Here is a 21450-nt window from a genome sequence, read left to right on the forward strand (position 1 = left end):
AATGGGAACAAGGTCACACAGCTCGATGGCGGGTTGAAGAAAACAGTGTGCAAATAATGCCTACAAGGCCAACGTATACACTACTACAGCGGTGGATACGGATTACGTAAAATATATGAATGCTGCTTGAAAAAAGTGACTCCGGTGTTTTTTCTGGAGACGGTAATATTATGGATATTTAGACAGAATGGGAACAAGGTCACACAGCTCGATGGCGGGTTGAAGAAAACAGTGTGCAAATAATGCCTACAAGGCCAACGTATACACTACTACAGCGGTGGATACGGATTACGTAAAATATATGAATGCTGCTTGAAAAAAGTGACTCCGGTGTTTTTTCTGGAGACGGTAATATTATGGATATTTAGACAGAATGGGAACAAGGTCACACAGCTCGATGGCGGGTTGAAGAAAACAGTGTGCAAATAATGCCTACAAGGCCAACGTATACACTACTACAGCGGTGGATACGGATTACGTAAAATATATTATGGCTGCTTGAAAAAAGTGACTCCGGTGTTTTTTCTGGAGACGGTAATATTATGGATATTTAGACAGAATGTGAACAAGGTCACACAGCTCGATGGCGGGTTGAAGAAAACAGTGTGCAAATAATGCCTACAGGGCAAATAATGCCTAAAAGGTCAACTTATACACTACTACAGCGGTAGTAAAATAAAAAAAGTAAAATAAAAAAAAATGAATATTAAAAAAAAAAAATTAAAGTTGGTGCTGCTGAACTACTAGGAGCAGCAGATTAGCACACCAGTCCCACTCCCCAACACTGCTAGACTAATAGCACTGGGCTCTTATAGTAGTAGTAGTAGTAGTAGTAGTAAAACAACAAAAAAATAAATAAAAGCAGTCCTTACAAGGACTACTGTTATTGCAGCAGTCAGCAGATGAGATCAGAAGCAGGACAGCTGCCCACAGCAGCTACATACAGAGCACTGCAGTAGAAGGTAGATTACTAGCCAGCAAAGCTACCTAAGCTTAAATGTCCCTCAAACCCCTGCAGACTTCTGTCCCTCCAATAACAGAGCAGTATCAAAACGATTACTAGCCAGCAAACTTTCAACTGTCCCTGAAATCACTAACAGGCAGCAGCTCTCTCCCTACACTATCTCTTCAGCACACACAGGCAGAGTGAAAAAACGCTGCAGGGCTTCGGTTTTTATAGGGAAGGGGAGTGGTCCAGGGGAGAGCTTCCTGATTGGCTGCCATGTACCTGCTGGTCTGGGGTGAGAGGGCAAAAAAAAGCGCCAACAATGGCGAACCCAAAATGGCGAACGTCGCGCGACGTTCGCGAACTTCCGGCGAGCGCGAACACCCGATGTTCGCGCGAACAAGTTCGCCGGCGAACAGTTCGCGACATCTCTACATGTTACTAGTCATAGGCTTCGTAATCAATAAACCGCAACGGAATATAAAGGGAAACATCCAATGGGAACATCGAAGAGGAGGGGGAAAAAGACAAACCTTTTGTTTAAGGCACCATTATTAAAAAAAATTAACTCAAAAGAGTGAAACATTCTGTACATAATGGTATAATCCCTCCATGGGGGTATATTTATTAAAGAGTGAAGTTAGAGATCACCTCTCTCCATTCATTTCTATGGGATTTTTAAAGGCGTATTTATCAAATGGTGAACTTTCACTCTAGTGCACTGTGATGATCTCTAACTTTACTCTTTGATAAATATACCTCAAGGTGCAGTATATATATATATATATATATATATATATATATATATATATATATATATATATATATATATATATATAAAATACACACGTTTTAGTGAATCGTGTGACAAAAATGACATCACTACTCACCATTTATAACTGATGACATCACTAGTCACCATTTATTAGGATATCATTTACAAGATATTCATGGCTTTTTTGTATTATATAGTGAATAAAGTACCCCCTCTTGTAAAATATAAGGATATTATAAGTTACCGAGGAGTTTCTGGGGGCACTTTATTTATTATAATGCACAAGTTTCAGTGAGTTATGTGACAGAAATGACATCAGAACTCACCGTTTATAACTGATGACATCAGAACTCACTGTTTATAAGTATATAATTTACAAGATATTCATGGCTTTTACAGTATATTACAGTATATTTACAGTATATAAAGATAGATAATATACATGATAAATATGTAAATATATTCTTGGTGTTTTTAAAAACATTTTAATAACATTAAGTTAAGCTTATATGGATAATTTTTGCCCCTCCACCTTGGATGTAGGTTTGGAGGCTGTCACCCAGTGGCATAGTTAAAGCTAAAAAGAATAACTCCCCACCCAGATGCATTCTTACCTGCGGCATGGAAAGGGCATGGAGGCAGCTGGGAAACTCCAGTGGAGGGTGGGAATTAGATGGGTGATGGGTGGAGAGTAGGCGATCACAGGGCGGGAATTGGTGGAGGTGGGGAGGGAGCGGGCAGACGTCAGGGCGAAGACAATGTGCCAGGCTATTCTGAACATTTTTTGCAGGAGGGCCCGGTGCACTCTAGTAACACCACTGTTCTCTACTGGTGAGTTTATACATTCTATACATCTACAACTCTCCTACTATAAGCAGGGGGATAACTACTTACCTACACGCACACATAGTACTAGAGCTCTCGCACCTGTGACATAAAGCAAAGCAGAGCCACTGGTTTTTCTTTTTTGCTAAAAAGGAAGCAGATCAGGTCTTTGGATACCAGGACACTCATAATAAAGCTGGACAGCTAATGAAATGAATCAGGGCAAAGAAGACTTCGGACAGAGTTAAAGAGCACTTGGGACCCCTACTCATTCTTTTATTATAATACAAACGTTGTTATTTGGGATTTGCCCAGACTTGGCACAAATCACACTCATTAAAATTTATTGTGTTCCAGGCGCTAGCCATAACTAAACAAACATATTAAATACCCAATAAGCTTTCAAGTTTAATGGAGTGGATTAAGTACCGTCTATTATGCAGTTTTAATTGGCTGAATTGGGTGCATTGATGGCGAAGCAATAAAGTGTCATGTCTACAGAATCTTATACAATGTGTGGCAGGGGGTCCCTGTTTGCCATGTGGTGCAGTTTTATTCCTACTACCTTGGCCCTGCCGTGGCAATCTAGGTGGCTAAATGTCAGGTTAGATGCAATGGTACTGCCCCATTTAGACTAAGCAGTTTAAGTTTTAAGCAGTGCTTCCCTGAGAATCCTGCAGGGGGCACTTGTGTATAACCTTAAAACTCAGACCTTCCACTTTCAGGTTATTTGCAATTTGTCAAGTGATGCTGAGGTCATGGAGTCTGATCCCAGATCTGGCTGCATGTTTGGGCTATTACGACTTACTGGTATTTGTAATACAGGCGGCTGGGGACAAATCCTGATGTTTAATAGCTCAGGCATGTAACCAGGCTGTTCCTGGGAGAATAGGGCAGCATGGAAAGTGCACAGTCCAACAGTTTTAGAAAGATTTTAGAAATCACATTTCCATTCAATTGGTTAATGAATCCTTGGCAATGGGCAACAGACTTGAGGTCTTACTTGGTAACTGCCCCAATATTGCCAGGACTGACCATACCAGAAGGTCATGAACATCGCCCAAAATGGGTGGGATTTGGACATTGGTGTAATGTTGCATCCCTAGGCACTAAAACCCCATATACAGCAGATCATGGGTGGCAACAAGGTGGTGGGCCCATGAGTTAAGCTAGGCATAGCTGCAGGGTCTGCTCCCCCTGTAAACACCACCGGTTTTATGGACAGAATAGGGGTGTAATATGGTACCACAGGGTGGGACTGGGTATGTTGGGAACATAAAAACCCATGGGGCATAGAGCAAAGGCAGTATGCTTAGCTGCTCTGCACATTGCCAAAACTTTTTCAGTGCCAGGCACAGTTAATGTATTTGCTGCAAAGGGGTTAAACCTACCAGGCTGTTATGTCATGTTTCTCTGTGTTGTGGATCAATGGAAAGTTATAGCCGCGACGTAAGGCTGAGTCTGTCTCATTACACAGAGAATGTCATACACATATTAAAAGTTCATTAAGCCTCACTGTAAACACAGAGCCATCGATTCTGACAGCAGCAATCACTGCCCAAGGCCTCAGATTTGCCTCTCCCCTTGCTTAATCATTTTCCCCATTTCAACAAGGTTACTGATATGAAAAAACATTGGGGTAACATTCACCCTACTATAACTCCAGGGGTACCCAGGCTCAAATAACCATTCACCCCAAATCACACCCTAACTGACCTTCAGCCTCGGCCCCATTAGTTCATAACAAGGTTACAGTTATAGAGGAACATTGGGGTAATAGTCACCCTGCTATAGTTCCAGGGGTGCCCAGTGCACAAATAAGCACTCACCCCAAATCTCACCTAAAGTGGATAGAAATTATCTTCCTGTGACAACTGCCTGCTTTGCATTAGCACAATATACAACAACAGTGACTGGATTCTGATGATACCTCCAGCTGAGCTGCCTCTATCCTTTAGCCTGCAGCCAGGAGGCAGTTATTGCCTGTAGGGTCAACTGCATCCAGTTTGTGGCAGATGGTCCCAGCTTCCTTTATTCAAATGCTAAGAAAGGGACAATCAGAGAACATGTGGTTAGGAGAGAACTCACTCACTTACCCACCCTAGAACTCTGTATTTTTCTTAGGCAGTGGGGCCACACGGGGCGGAAATCAGCTAACCAAAATCTGCCAACCGAAATTCACTGGCTGATTTCAGCCCTATTGCCCACGGTAGGGCTGAAATCAGGTAGTTGATTTCTGCTAGCTGATTTCAGCCCAGTGTGACTTCTAAAATCCTTTTCTTTTATAGTAAGGGGTACCTTATCCCTTATAATACATGAGTGATACTCAGAGTTCCCTGTATATGCCTTTCTATGGTCACAGAGCACCATAGTGACTTCTAATATCCTTATAATTGACAGAAGGGGGTACATTATCCCTTATAATACATAATACATATAATACTTAATAAGGGGCCGATTCACTAAATTCGAGTGAAGGATTCGAAGTAAAAAAACTTTCGAAGTATTTTTTGGGCTACTTCGACCATCGAATGGGCTACTTCGACCTTCGACTACAACTTCGAATCGAAGGATTCGAACTAAAAATCGTTCGACTATTCGACCATTCGATAGTCGAAGTACTGCCTCTTTAAAAAAAACTTCGACCCCCTACTTCGGCAGCTAAAAGCTACCGAAGTCAATGTTAGCCTATGGGGAAGGTCCCCATAGGCTTGGCTAAGTTTTTTTGATCGAAGGATATTCCTTCGATCGTTGGATTTAAATCCTTCGAATCGTTCGATTCGAAGGATTTAATCGTTCTATCGAAGGAATAATCCTTCGATCGTTCGAGTGTAGCATTTGCGCTAAATCCTTCGACTTCGATATTCGAAGTCGAAGGATTTTAGTTCCTAGTCGAATATCGAGGGTTAATTAACCCCCGATATTCGACCCTTGATGAATCGGCCCCTTAGAGTTCCTAGTATAACTTAACCTGCAGCCTTGTGCCTTTAAATGGTCACATAACCACTGAAAGTAGGATGCTTGGGTACTTATGGGAAGGGCAATGAGGATCTAAGTTCAACACAATGAACTTGAATGGGGAGGCCTCCTAAACATTGTGCCTTTGTTTTCTGCTTCATAGGAAAAGATTAAAGGTAATAACACACTATGGAACTAGGGTTGCCACCTTCACTGGATAAAAATACCATCCTTCCAATATTTGATATATTTCCCCTATTAATAACATTGGGATCAAGTATTATCTTTATTGCCCAGGTGACATAGAACTATGAAAGTGACATTGAAGATTCTAGTGTTCCTTCACAGGTAAAAGACATTGTGTTTTATAGGGCAAATATGGACAGGACAATCAGGATGGTGAGGTCCATGAAAAAGGGGCAAGATGGGTACTGGCTGGATGCAGGGGCCACTGTAGATTTGTTAGAGAGATGCATTGGACCCTTTAAGAAATAATACTAGGGGTCCCTATTGAGGTGACTAAGAGGATGTTGTATAGGACCCCTGTATAAGTGGCAAGAGAGGTAGAGTTACAGGCTAGGGGGTTCCTAGACTTGTGTCAGGATGTGTGGGTCCCTATAGAGGTGGCAGAGAAGACGTTGGCTGTTAACTCTATGGAAGTGGCAATCTATAGGGGTGGCGATGAGGAGGGTGATCGCTATGGCCCCTATGGACGTTTCATTCATGATCTGTGGGCCCCTGTGGAGATAGCAATAACGGATGCTAGGGCCCCCATCAGGATACTGCAGGTCCTACAGAGTGTGGCCCCTGAACAGCAGGCAGGCGCAGAGCAGTAGCAGCGAGAGCGGAGGGGCATTGTTGGGAGCGGAGGGGAGGAGGGGAGCAGGAGCTGATGGAACAATAGAGGGAGGGAGGGAGACTGGAAGGAGACAGGCGGAGGAAGAGACACAGGCAGCGGGGCTTGCGGGGGATATGGATCCGGGCAGAGCAGCCCCAGTGCCCGCTGCAGCACAGTGAGCGCCTCCCGGATACAGCCCCGCGCCCCCGGGCCCCAGCTCGGAGCCATGAATGCGGCGGAGGGTGCGGATGATGGAGGGGGAGCGGATTCCGAGGTGGATGCCTTTTTCCGCACAGGTAAGACGGCTGGAAAGCCCCGGCTGGGGCAGGACGAGTACCGGGGCGATCCTGGGCAATGACACCCTGGGGTGGGAGAATATTCTGGGGTCAGATGTGACATTTGGGGCAAGAGCTGACATTAGGGGCAATACTGGCTGTCAGATGTGACATGGGGGTGGGGGGGTTGAGAGCAGATATCACACTGAGAGGCATTTTTGGGAACAGGTGTGTCATTGGGAGGAATACAACACTGATACACATGTTGTTGGGGAAAATGCTGTGGTCAGTGTATCAATGGGAAAAATATTGGGGGGCAAATGTGTCATTAGGAAAATACTGGGGGGCACATGTGTCAATGGTGGAACATACTGGGTGTAGATTGGACATTGGGTTAAATAAGGGGGGCAGATGTGTAATGAGGGAAAATATTGGGGGGCAAATGTGTCATTAGGAAGATACTGGGGGGCAGATGTGTCATTGGGGGAACACACTGGGTGCAGATGTGACATTGGGTAAATAAGGGGGGCAGATATGTAATGAGGGAAAATATTGGGGGACAGATGTACATTAGGAATATACTGGTAGACATAAGTGTCATTGAGAAAATAAGGGAACAGATGTGTCATTGGTAAAAAATAATGAGGGACAGATGTTCACTGATGAAAATACTGGGGGTGCAGATTTGTCATTGTGGGAAATACTGGGGACAGATGAGACATTGAAGGATTGGTTAAGAGCATTAGGGGATTCTGGAGGCAGATATGGCATTGATCGGAATGTTGGGGGCAGATTTGTCATTAATATGCATAACTTATTTGGTGGGGGTTAATATTGGGGCAATTGTTGATGCAGGTATTTTATTGAGGGAAAGTTATGTATAATTAAATCTACTAATCACTGCAGCCAATAGGGTAAATAATAAGGGGCTGATGGGACATCTGGGGAGGTTGTGGGGCTGATGTTGCAGTGTAAAAGAAGGCAAATTTTATTTGGTGGGTGCCAATATCGGGGCAGGCATGACACTGAGGGGGCTGTTACTAGTATACGAATATCAGTGCTATTTACTAATTGCAGCACCTACTGTGCTATGGTGCAGCCTGTTATCCCCAGCCTTGAAAGCCCATCGTTACAGATTTTTTTCCACATTATCTGTCCCTAAATTGTTACCATGGCAATTGGTGTTACTGTCTCAGCTTTGCATCATACATGAACACAGTGCCAAAGTGCCCATGATGAGTTATGAGCCTGGCACCTAACTAGAGCGGTGCTCCTAATGTAAAAGAAAGTCTGCGTGTACATTGTTCATATTGGGGTAATATATACTGTGTTTAGTAACGTATGACCTCTGTGCACCGGTATTGATTGTGATGTATGTAACTCCATATGTTCTATGTACTGTATATAATTCATGTGATTTAGTTGTATGATCACATTTACTTTACAGTGCTACGCAATATGTTGGCGCTATATAAATACATGTTAATAATAATAATGATTTGGGGAGAGTATGTAGGAATGTAAAATATTGGAGAGTGTATGTGACAATGCAGCATAAATGGGAGAATATCTAGAAATATAAATGTTACACTTTTTTATATAAAGGCCCCTATCAGACATACAAAGCCGCACCAGAACCAGAACCAGAAATGTAATCAAAGCATTTTTTATATATATATATATATATATATATATATATATATATATATATATATATATATATATATAAATATATATATATATATATATATATATATATATATATATATATATATATATATATATAAAATGCTTTGATTACATTTCTGGTTCTGGTTCTGGTTCTGGTGCGGCTTTGTATGTCTGAGAGGGGCCTGTGCCTTGGAAATTCTAATGAGGTTTCATTATTTATCTCATGTATTTATTTAATGTAAATCATTTCTGTAATCAGTATTAGTGTCCTCCATCTTTTGCTATCCCATAATGCTGCTGGGTGTACACAGAACATCACTTCTGTGTGGGAAACACTTCCTCATTCTCTCAGCATGTGATTGGCTGTGTTCTGTTTGCAAACCTAGTTATGTTATTGTGCCCCTGTAGGGATACAAAGCATTGATTAAATATGACCCCCCCCCCTCAGAAACCTTTAAATAAATCACTTGTTTAAGATTTTATGACTTTTGTCCAATGACTCCCTTTATATATAAAGTTATACACAACTGTCATAATGTTATGCGACTGGTCTCTAACTATATTACGGTCTCTTATTATGTATAAATAGTATATGTCTGTCTTGTAACTATATGCTGGCTTCTCTCTATGAGGTACAGTTATCAAAGACTGAAGTTAGAAATCTCCACAGTCCGCTGGAGTGAAATTCCACCGCTCTCCATTCATTTTTCTATGGGATTTTTAAAAGAGTATTTATCAGTGGGGGAAAGTGAAAGTTCATTCTTTGATAAATATGCCTTTCCAAATCCCATAGAAATGAAGGAAGAGTGGCAGAATTCACTCTTTGATAGATATACCCCTATGTTTCAGTGTTATGTGGCTGTCCTGTAACTATATACTGTTCTCTCCCAATGTATAAATGCTATGTGATTGGTCTTTAACTATTTAATGGCCTTACTCCATGTTAAAATGTCATGTGACTGCCCCCTAACTAAATCATGGCTTCTCCCTATTTATGTGATTGTCATCTAACAGTATCATTGCTTTTCCCTATGTATACATTTAATGACTGTCTAAATTAGGGTCTCATTTTAATGTTAATATCTGTGCATTTTTGTGCTACGTCCTTCAGTAGTCTCTATAGCATATCATCCCCATCATAAAACTTGTATGTCACTTGTCACTAGTATGAGATTTTATGTGGCTGTAAGACACCATGGACTCTGCCTATGTATAAATGTTATGTGACTGCCATCTGATGATATTATGATGTCTCCCTATGTATTCATATTACGCGACTGCTCTGCTCTCTGACTATTTCATGGTCTCTCTCTATACATAAATGTTATGTGACTGTCCTAACTAACTATACCATGTTCTTTTGTATAGATGTTATGTGGCTGCTCTCTAATGATAGCATGATCTCTCTCTATGTGTAAAGATATGTGACTGTCATCCAAATATATTATGGTTTTCCCTAGGTATAAATGTTATGTAATTGGTCTCTAACTATATCATGGCTTATACTTCTGTATATAGTGGCTTCTCCCTATGTGTCAATGTTATATGTCTGCCCTCTAACAATATGGATGTCATGGCTTCTCCCTATGTGTCAGTGTTATACGGCTGCCCTCTAACAATATGGATGTCATGGCTTCTCCCTATGTATCCCTTTAAATTGATAGCAATATAAAGGTGGGTGGATGAGGTAGACCAGAGCGGAGCAGAGACTATGGAAACTTCCAGTATTCCATTGGAATTGTGGGATGGTTCAGATGGTTCTTTGCTGATGGAGGATATAACATGTGGTATGAATTCTCTAGTGTGTGAAAATGGTAACAGTAATTTATGGGAGGTGGCTGTAGAGTATAAGGGTTTATTTCTTTACTCCAGTTGGCATGGGCTTTCTGGCAGCCACATGAATGTCTTAACTTCCTTATTGTACACAAACCAGCAGCCCTGTTTTGCTTTGTGGCAGGGATTCTAGACAGAATGGAACATCAGGGCAGGATCACTGAATTTTCATTGAAATGTTCAAATCTAGTTGCAGCACGTGGCTTGAGATGTCTAGGATTGCTGGGAGTTGTAGTCACCCATACTGCTGTGGTATACCAATTGAATCGCAGCCATAGATATTTAGGACCAGGGAATAGTGCTAAGAGTAAATAATCGAAATGCTAAATCCTGTGTAAGAATGCAATTGCCAGGGAACAGCAAACTAGGGATGCACCGAATCCAGGATTCAGTAATTTTCAGCAGGATTTTGATTCGGCTGAATCCCTCTGCCAGGCCGAACCAAATCCAAATCCAAATTAGGGTGTGAAGGAAAAACGTGACTTTTTGTCACAAAATAAGGAAGTAAAAAATGTTTTCCCATTCATACCCCTAATTTGCATATGCATAGTATTCAGTTCGGTATTCGACGAATCTTTCAAGAAGGATTTTGGGGGTTTGGCCGAATCCAAAATAGTGGATTCAGTGCATCCCTACAGTAGTTAGAATAATGAAAGCAAAAATCAGACAGGTTGCCTTGGATAGGGGAGGCATACCTCCCAACTGTCCCATTTTGAGTGGGACAGTCCCAATTTTGACAGCTCAACCCACAGTCCCAGCTTGTTACTGAAATGTCCAGACTTTCTCTTTGACCTCCTGCACTGATGCCAGAAAAAGATACAATGTTTCTAACTTAATTGGCTTTTGGAGAGCCCAGAACAGCCACCAGGTGCACTTTTGTAACAATTTAAGATAAGCAAATATGTAATTGTAACAATTTAAGATAAGCAGGTCTCTTGGGGAACTGACTTGCATCTTAAAGGGCAATTCACCTTCATTAGCAAAACTGTTATAAAATAAAAAACACAGAAATGTCTTAAAACTTTCATAACCTGCCAAATATTGTAAAATGAACATGGTAATTAGGGGGTGTGGCCACAAAAATGGGCATGGGAAATCTTTCTATTTCAAAAATGTTGGGAAGTATGAGGAGGGGTGTTTTATTATATGAAAGCCATGACCAATGTGCCCCTTGATAGGGATTAAAATATGTAAATATATGCAAATATGTAAAATATGCAGTAATATTGTGGGGTTGGGGGGGGTCATGTGAAGTGCAAGGGGCTCTGTTTTGGCAGAAATTTGGAAAAGAAACAGACATTGTTGGTAAAAGGAAAGCCAAGACATTACATGTGCTGCTGTATAGATCAATTCAGAGTACCACTTAGCCCTCAAGTGTTTACATTCCTACTCTAGAGCTTTGTTAGTGGGGGTGGTAGTGTGTGTGGGGGGCTCCAATTTCAAAGTTACCCTCTGATTATGTTAGTAATGCTCTGGGAGTATTGCCATTCATGTAATTTATCCACTCCCACTGAGATTTAACCTTAAGTCCCCCTTCCAGTCCTGCAGAGACCTATGTTGAGTTAACTAAGCAGGGGAGCAGCATGCATATATATATATATATATATATATATATATATATATATATATATATATATATATATATATATATAAAATAAAGAAGAGACCAGCAACACCAGGGTTTCTGTGAGTAAAAAGTGTTATTGCATATGTAACCGACGTTACGTTTCGGTCCCCATTGAGAAAGGTCCCAATGGGGACCGAAACGTAACGTCGGTTACATATGCAATAACACTTTTTTACTCACAGAAACCCTGGTGTTGCTGGTCTCTTCTTTATTTTGTATACTAATCTTACCGAGCACCCAGGTAAAGGACTTGGAACGGAGTGCTGTCCACTACAACAAGATATATTGTGTTTCTCTAAGTTGACTGAAGTGAGACTTGGGGCACCCCCTGCCCCCCAAATACCAGTGATCCAAACACCATGAAACCACACGTATGTACCAAACGGTTCCAAGCAGATAACAGTTAGCAGCTGAGAACTAAAATGGTCCAAATGCAGAGGAGGCAACAACACACAGTAACCTTGTAGCTCCAGGGAATCTGACACTAGAGTCCTGTCCGGAACCAATTTTTGAGGCTCAGGCCCGACCCGAAACTGCAACCTGCTACCTGAACCGCAACCTGCATATTTACCCAATTGGATCGCTACCCAACCCTGGCCCACAACTGCCTTATCCGCAACCTGCTGACCAACATTAAACAGGAAGTATTGTTGCTGCAAACTAGAAGTGACATCATCAAAAGTGGGCAGAGACAGAAAAATGTTTTGTAAAATGTTAAAAGGAGTAAAAATTTAACATAAGACAATATAACATAAAATAAGAAATATCGATGAGACCCGCAACGCAAAGACCCGCATCTATACCCGCACCAGGAAATCCTACCCTCATCCCGCAGGGTACCCACTTTTTTTGCGGGAGCGACAATATCCTCGAACTGCCTTCTTCCTGCCTTCCGTCTGCTTGAATGAGAAAACGCCAGTGCAATGCACTTTTTCCGATTTTCCGAAATCGCCCGAACCAGAAGAGGTGATTAGTCACCAGGCAACTAAATCTCCCCGAATCTGCCCGTCTGCCCCTACCCTTAAACTGGCCATAGACATGCAGATTTCACCCTTGTTTCCGACAAACAATTGTACCTCGCAATCTTCTGACCTGCCACTAACCATTCAGATTAAATAAAGTAGTAAAAGAACAAATCAGAAGATGTTCTGGCTGTGACAGTAATCGTACAAAAGTTATGTCCGACAAATAGTGGTGACCGTCACCCATTGATATTGTCAATACATGCAGAGATATTAGCATTATCCGCCAGAAATTTTCTAACCTTTCAACTCAACGACTGACCGACATGGTACGAAAAATGTTGGTAAAAAATGCAGAAAGTTTTGGTCCTCGCACACCCTGTCTTATAGGCTAGACAGAGATGCCTGGTGCTCAATGGTGGAGGTCCGGCCACCTCCCAATAGACCTTGCAAACGAAGAAATCCAATGGCACACAGGACTTATGCAACACCTTAAGTGTTTATTGCAGAGTGCGGTGCACCACACTCTGCAATAAACACTTAAGGTGTTGCATAAGTCCTGTGTGCCATTGGATTTCTTCGTTTGCACGAAAAATGATTCACACAGTTTGAAAATCGTATGAAATTTCAATTTGCACGACTTTATCTTTGTGTCTATGGCCAGCTTTATTGTCTTTTAGAATAGAAAGTCCTGCTGTTATTGTTGTACTACCCTGACAGCTTTCAGCTGTTGGTTACTTCAGTTTTCTCCCACGCTCCAAAAACATTATGTTGTGTATGTGCATGGCTAAACAGAAATCAGTACAGTCAGCAGTAGGCATCTTAATTCACTTCTAATCAGCACTATAGATGGACTGCCCACTTGCATTAGGGCACAGCTTCATTAAGGCATTGCTGCCAGTCCCACGGGGTCTGCAACGCTTTTGTGCCTCTGTTCTACCATCCCCCATTCTGCAGTGACAATTTTCTTGCAGGCAGATTGCAGCTCCTCACCTTAATGGATTCCATTTAGCCAAAAGCACTCAGCCATGTAACAGCTTCTTTATTATCTCCTATGTCCTGTTAAATAAATAAAAGCTGCACACACTTTGCTTCCCCCCAGCAGTTTTTCTGCCATCAGGCTCATTATGGCTCTTTTACTAACACAGGAGCAAATTTGCTCCAGTTCAGTAACCCATAGCAACCAATCAGCAATTAGAAGTCATCTGTTGATTGGTGCTAAAACAATGAAAGCTAATTGCTGATTGGGTTTTAGGAATTAGTGCAGTGGATCTAATTGGCAAACTATTCACCTTGCAATTAACTCTTATTGTAATTGTCATAAAGATCTATCAATTTATCAATATCTTCATCTTTTTATTCTTTCTGACATTTGATTCCTGTTTTTTTTTGTGACAGAAATGCCGCTACTATAGATGCCAACTCTCACTACTATACCTGCTATCCCACAGCCACAGCCTATTTCCAGAAGCTGTTATCCCATTTCTACTGCTACTATAGGCATCATCTCTCCCTACTATACCTGCCTTCCCAAAGCCACAGTCCCTTCCCAGAGGCTATGATCCCCACTGATACTATAGTCACCATCTCTCCTTACTATACCTGCTATCCCACACCCACAGTTCCTTCCCAGAGACTATTCTACCCTCTGTTACTATAGGCACCATCTCTCCCTATTATAGCTCATATCCCACAGCCACAGTCCCTTTCCAGAGACTATTATCCCCTCAGTTACTATAGGCACCATCTATCCCTACTATACCTGATATCCAATAGCCACAGTCCCTTCCCAGAGGCTATTTACCTTGTTACTACTATATGCATTGTTTATTTCTCCTTTGGTGCTTCTATAAGCCCCCCTGCAAAAAAATTGGAGTAGCCAGTGTGTACAGCAACCCCCCCCCCCCTGTTCGCTTGCATCCCTGCTCCCTGCCCACTCATGCCTATATACTGGTGAGGGGGCAATTGTTAAATATAAAGGAGACAGTTGCTGAAGTCTGGGCTCCTCTTATCACCTGACCACCCCCACCACAACAGGTTCAGTTAAGAAGTGAATATATATTGTTTTAGCTTTCTAAAACCTTTCCTATTAATGCTATGTGCAGGGCCCAGGGCCAGCTATGGTGGCACCTTCCCTGCTCAGCGTATGCCTCTCACCTGCTCATTTTAATTACTAGTTGCAGACTGCTCTCCATTGCTGCCGTAGGAGAGGACAATGCTGAGGGACTCCTGCTTGTCAGACGGCACAATGGGGTTGATGATGGAGGAAGGCTTTTGGGGCAGTGGCACACTGGAAGATTAGTCTCATGCATTTTTTTAGACTCATCTGTGGGCGACAAATCTACCGAAAATGCCTCTCCATTGCTGGTAATGAAATCGCTGGTGGTATACCCAACTGAACTAAATCACCCTAATACGACTCCAGAAAAAACTTGGGGTGATTTAGAGATCAGTTGGACATCCAGCGATTCCTATTACTGGCAATGGAGAGGCCTTTTTTGGGAGATTCGTTGCTCACGGCCGCGTCTAAAAACTCTTCCCGTGTTCCACTGCCCTGGGAGACAAAATCATGGCAGATGGCTTATTGGACAAGATAAAGCACCAAGGCCATCATACAGGATAAAGAACGACCCATAGGGATTATCAGGCCTTGATCTGTCTCTTAGGATGGGATGGAAGTTGGTCAAAGAGCCACTGCCTTCAATCTGATGGTTTCCTTGCCATATGTCAGCCAGATAACAAGCGGCTTCACTGAGTGTGGGTGGGGCTTAATGCCTGCTCTTTGTTACTAGCCAAAACAATTCCAGTCATTGAGACCAGATACAAAGAGTTCTGGGTAAAAACAAACAGATAAAGTCAAAAGTCACTCCCTTAGTGCAAATTGAATTTGTATGTGTCAGGCAAATGGCTAATTTTGTCATTTATTTGCATAAGCAATTGAGTGCTGTTTTTGTTGGAATTACCAATTCTTCTGTTGTGAGCTTTATGTTGGGTTGTGTAGGGGCTGATCATCTGCTTTCCCCTCTGAATTTGGGATTATGGAAGCGTTAAGAAGGCACAAAGCTCTTTTGCTCTCTGACAGCTGGGCCATGGGTCTTATTCTTCAACAACAATTACAGGGCTGATATCAAGTGTTAATGTAACCATAATCGTATTATCATGACCTGCTGTCTCCATCTTGTCCAACTGTCTCCATCTTGCCATACTATAGCAATCTTGGCCTACTGTCTTCATCTCGCTATACTGCCTTCATCTTCTCCTGCTGTTTTCATCTTGTCTTATTGTCTTCATCTGTACTGTCTCCATCTTGTCCTACTGTCTTCATCTTGCCCTATTTTCTCCATCTTGTCCTACTGACTCCATCTTTTTCTACAGTTTCCATCTTGTCCATCTGTCTCCAACTTGCCCTACTGTTTCCATCTTTTCATACTGTCTCCAACTTGCCCAACTGTTATCATCTTTTCATACTGTCCTACCTTCTCTCTCATTTTCTATTGTCTCCATCTTGCCCTACTGTTTTGATCATGCCTTATTAAATCCACCTCACCCAGCAGTGGCTAGCTTGCCTTTCTTCTGCCCTCCTTCTTTATTGTCACCATTTTGCCCTACTATTGTGGCATTGTGCTTCTGTTTCCATCTTTACCTACTTTCCCTACACACAGCTTTGCTCTGTAGGGCCCACTTTGTATAGAACCCGCAGCGGTCTCCCTTATTTGTACTTCCAAATTAGCCTTAGGTATATGGCACCCAGGCATTTGTAATTGCTCCGTCTCTGGAACAGCCCTTCCCTGCAATTAGCTGCTTTTTATTCATCTGGGATTGTCCATTCTCTCTCACTCTCCAATTACAAATGCCTGTGTGCCATAATCTATCTTGGCTGAAAGCTGAATATAGCCCAATTAGGCCATCCACGTGAAATTTGTCCAAAACAAATGTGTTCATGTGTAGCTTCAAGAGATTGTACTGGGGCATCTCCAGCAGGAGAAATGCTACTACCCACTTCCCCTTGATTACCCCTCCCTACTGGCCGCTCCATTAGGGCTGTTTCCTTGTGGAAGTGATTTATAGCCTGGAACTGACAGATCAATGGCTGGGCCATTAACCCTTTGTGTTGCTGCTCTAAACTTCCTATTGAACAACATTGTTTCAGTATCTGGCCAGTTATGTCAGAGATGAAGGCAAGGGAAGTGCTGGTAGTATTGGAGACACTGTGGCCCCAGAGGGAAACTCATGGTAAGTAAGTGACATGCAGCTGTGCAGGCAGATGAATGTTTTTATGTCTTTATTAATGTTTTATTTATACATTCATGTCCTATCCCTATTAGTGCTTTACCAAAGGGAAACAAAGGAAAAGCAAATCTTGTAACTTTATTATTGCACAATTTATAATTTAATGTAAAGGAAATACATCATATTGTTTCCTCTTAGAACAGTGATCTCCAACCAGTGTCTCACGATCAACATGTTACTTAAGCTGGCCATAGATGTTGAGATTTTTAAAAGATCAGATCCTGATCTTGAGACCACGATCTTCTCAGAAAGATCGTACGAATTTACCATCAACTAAAAAGACCAATTTGCCAGGAAAACAAAGGGAGCTGCCTGCTTGGCCCTGCAAACATAGATAGATTGCACTGGGACCGACAAAGATTTTTTGACCTGCCCGATCAATTTCCTGACAGATGTCGGCCGGAAAATCGTAAGATGTGCAATCGTTCGAATCCCACTAACCGCACGATAATTTCGAAGGATCGGTCGGGCTTCCCTAAAATAGATCGTTCGGCAAGAAGAATCATCGCGTCTATGGGGAGCTTTATACTGACCCCTTTGGATGTTGTTTCCAGTGGATTCAAAGCAGGTGCTTATTTTTGAATTCCTGTCTTGATGATAATTTTTGGTTGCATTAAACCAGGTGTACTGCCAAATAGAGAATTCAAATGAGGTAGGGTGCGCTATGGCAGCAGTGTAACGATCCTACAATCTTCACTGCGGGACACACACGCCTGTCACCGTCCTTCCTGATCGATCTCCCGCTTGTATACACAGTGCAGTGATGTGGTGCAGGTCCAGGGCAAACTGCGGAAAGTTAAAATATAATTTTCACATCGATCAGATATCCCTTGTAGTACTGCCAAATAGAGCCTCCTGTCTGCTGTCAGTCCACATAGGGCCCATGTGAATTTCACAGCCCTTTTTCGGTACCCCCCCTAGAACTTTTGGATGCTTGTGTTGCTCCCCAAATATTTTTACATTTGAATGTGGCTCATGGGTACAAAAGGTTGGGGACCCCTGCCTTAGAGAGTACAGTATGAGGGTATAGCTTACTGTGTACCGCTGAACATTTCTTCTCTATATATTTGTATTTATGCATATAGAAAGGAGCTCTAATATTGTTTCCCATGGACAGTACAAATTCGACATACTGTATTACAAGAGGTTAACATATTTTGCAGTCATAGGGATCAGTTTCTTGTGACGTTTTCCAGGTATTTTGTGCAGCAGGGCACGAGCATAGCAGGGAAATGTTATAAAGAAAACAGTACTAATTGCACAAGCTGAACCAGCTGTGAACATCGTTTGTCTGCATCCAGCAACCCAGCCTCTATTTATTATTTATGCTGTGCTGGTGTCATGCCATTCAAAGCAAGGCAAATTTAAAGGGGACATTAGTAACTTTTCATCATGAAAATCCTGCTTGCTCTGTCCACACTGGGCTTTTAGGTTTTTTTGTTCCCGGGTCGATGCTGAAGGCAATAGATTAGTACCTCTGTGGGTAGGGGTGCAAGTGCTTTGTGTATGAGCTCTTAAGGGTGCAACATTGCACCATTAGTGTTAACTTTCACCCCTGCAAGCAAAGGAGCAATTTAGATGATCCTCTGTGCCATTACCTAGATGGAATTTCATATGTTCATTGTCACTCACAGGCTACACTGGTGCCTGCAACTAAGAGAGAGGTAAGAATAAATCCAGTGATGATGGTACAGATCTCATGCCCATCACTCTGACACCTGATGGCATGTCTCTCACCAGTTATATAATGATGCCCTCTGAGATCCGTCTCACTTGTCTGGATGTTTTCTCTCCAGGTTCACTTGACAGTACTGATAGACCTCAGGATGTACATAATAAAATACACACAGCGATGATGATGATGATGATATATCTGCTTATCCTTTAGTAGATTTGATATCATGTCCTTCCTACAGACTTGTGTATGTCCAAGCAAGTGAAACGCTCCATGTAAAACCACCACCTCTGCTTAAGTCATCATGGCTTCCAGTAATGCTAACAACCTAGTAACGTGCAGATATTTACTTGCATGGATTGTTACAAATAGGATTCTATTATCTGCCAGAAATTAGTCCAAGATTTCCTGGAATGTCTCTTGAATTGGAGACATGCCCTGATTTAGGACAATTTAAACACAACACAGACACCATGAAAATGTGAGTGTTGAATTTGGAGCCCTTAATTAGATTTTTGGGACCACATCCCCTAATTACCATGTTCATTTTACAATATTTGGCAGGTTATGAAAGTTTGAACACATTTCTATGGTTTTTATGTGTTATTACAGTTTTGCCAATGAATATGAATTGCCCTTTAGGCTGTTAGTCACAGTTTCCCTAAGAGACCTGCTTATCTTAAATTGTTCCAAAAATATTCAAGTATCTATTCTGGGCTCTCTGCCAAAAGCCAATAAGGTTAGAAACATTGTATCTTTATCTGGCTATTCAGTGCAGGAGATCAAAGAGAAAATTGGGACATTTCAGTAACAATCTGGGACGACGGGTTGAGCTGTTAAAATTAGGACTGACCTGCGAAAAATGGGGCGGTTGGGAGGTATGCTAACAGGGCCGGATTTACATAGTGGGTGCCCCTAGGCCCACTGCCGTTTGTCGCCCCTGTCCCCTCCCCTTTATTGTGCAAATTTTCATCAATGGGGTTTGGCACACGGAAAATGTAAAAAATTATTGTAACTCCAGCGCCTCCTAAGTGTTTTTGAACCAATGTGGGTGTGGATGGACAGCATGCCGCCCCCCTAAAATCCTGCCACCCTAGGCCTGGGCCTAGGTGGCCTTTCCACAAATCCGGGCCTGTATGCTAATGATATTGAATTTGGGACCCTAATGAAATTGTCAATGAGATTGGAATGATATGCTATCATAAAAACCTTGGGGGGGGGGGGGGGGTGTTTAGACTTAAAGCTTTTCTGACTGCTGATGGGCAAGTGGTTGTCTCTGCTTTGGCCTCTCTGATTAGAATGCGGGGGCTGATGCTCTCGGCTGCTTCCCTGCTGTTTGCTGCCAGTCTGAAGTCTGCAAAAGGACTGTGGAGACAGTGACTGGGTTTGTTAATAATTTAGGATCCAAACACACCATGCTTTCCCTCTGTATTTGTCCACCAATATGCAGTCAATGGGTGCCAAGGGGTTCAGCGAGCCAGGCGCAACGGCATGTATAGAACATCAGCTGGCAGGGGTTGCTGGGAATTAGTTGGAGATGAGGAGTACTATTCCTAGTGTGAGGGGTAATTGCTTTGAACACATTGGTGTTTTTTTTATTTGAATGAAGTTAGCAGTATTTTGCTCCATGTAGAATGTGTAGTAGAAACAGGAGTGTACTTATCCTTATGTCAAGTGAATAATTGTAGATAATGTAGAAGCAGGAGAGCACTTATCATTATGGCCAGTGAGTAGTTGTAGGTACAAGCAAGAGTTGAGGGCATTGAGTGGAGTCTACTGTGTGTAACATTGAGCCATTGTCCTTGTTTCTTACATTTGTGCATAATGTATCTGTTCTATAATCACACTTGCTATAATGGAGCCACAGGACAAACATCTTTTCCAATAAATAATGTATATATATATATATATATATATATATATATATATATATATATATATATATATATATATATATATATATATATATATATATATATAATATCAAAACAGGGGGGTTGTGGGAGCACTCTAAAGGCTTTAAAGTATATATATAAGTATAATAAATGCTATTGCATATGTACCCAAAACAGGGGTTATTTTGTTACAAAGTTATGATCATAAAATTGATAAGCCACCATACCACGTCAAGGTAAACCCCGAATGGCGGTCCCTAACTTGTTTTATATTTTATGTGCATTTTAGCATTACCTGTAATCAATGTCCATTGAACGCTGTGAAAAAACAGCGTTCAATGGACTGATTACAGGTAATGCTAGAATGCACATAAAAAATAAATAAAACAAGTTAGGGACCGCCATTCGGGGTTTACCTTGACGTGGTATGGTGGCTTATCAATTTTATGATCATAACTTTGTAACAAAATAACCCCTGTTTTGGGTACATATGCAATAGCATTTATTATACTTATATATATATATATACTTTAAAGCCTTTAGAGTGCTCCCACAACCCCCCTGTTTTGATATTATATATATATATATATATATATATATATATATATATAGTTTTTAACCCTTTAAAGCTCCACTGTACCCACCCTGAGAGTTATTTTCTGACGGCAGGACCTCTACAAACTGGGCCAATCTATCAATAATTCTCTAGCCTTTCTTTACTACAATTAATGCCAGGCTCTAGTTATGGTATACAAGGCGCCTTTATCAACACACCAGCCAACCCACAGCTAGTTAATCAAACTTCTCATGCTCCCTGTTGCTGGGTTCCCCCCTCCACAGCCAGGTAAATAAAACTGGGCCACACTGGGTCATGTAGTTG

At 41.8% G+C, this 21450-nt stretch overlaps 1 protein-coding gene across 5 annotated transcripts in view; it reads left to right on the top strand.

The window, feature by feature from the left end:
• Positions 1–6391: 6391 nt before the first annotated feature.
• kalrn.S (kalirin RhoGEF kinase S homeolog) overlaps positions 6392–21450 on the top strand; it is a 191975-nt gene continuing 176916 nt past the window's right edge. For 3 of the 5 annotated variants that reach the window (XM_041578184.1, XM_041578185.1, XM_041578187.1), the window contains exon 1: positions 6392–6638. In XM_041578184.1, coding sequence (XP_041434118.1) covers positions 6569–6638 — 70 coding nt within the window. In that variant the 5' untranslated portion in view covers positions 6392–6568. The remainder of the gene's footprint in view (positions 6639–21450) is intronic. The other 2 variants (XM_041578186.1, XM_041578188.1) reach the window with 2 other exon arrangements.

Source organism: Xenopus laevis, chromosome 9_10S (genome assembly GCF_017654675.1).
Source record: "Xenopus laevis strain J_2021 chromosome 9_10S, Xenopus_laevis_v10.1, whole genome shotgun sequence".
In the NCBI taxonomy this organism is placed as follows: domain Eukaryota; kingdom Metazoa; phylum Chordata; class Amphibia; order Anura; family Pipidae; genus Xenopus; species Xenopus laevis.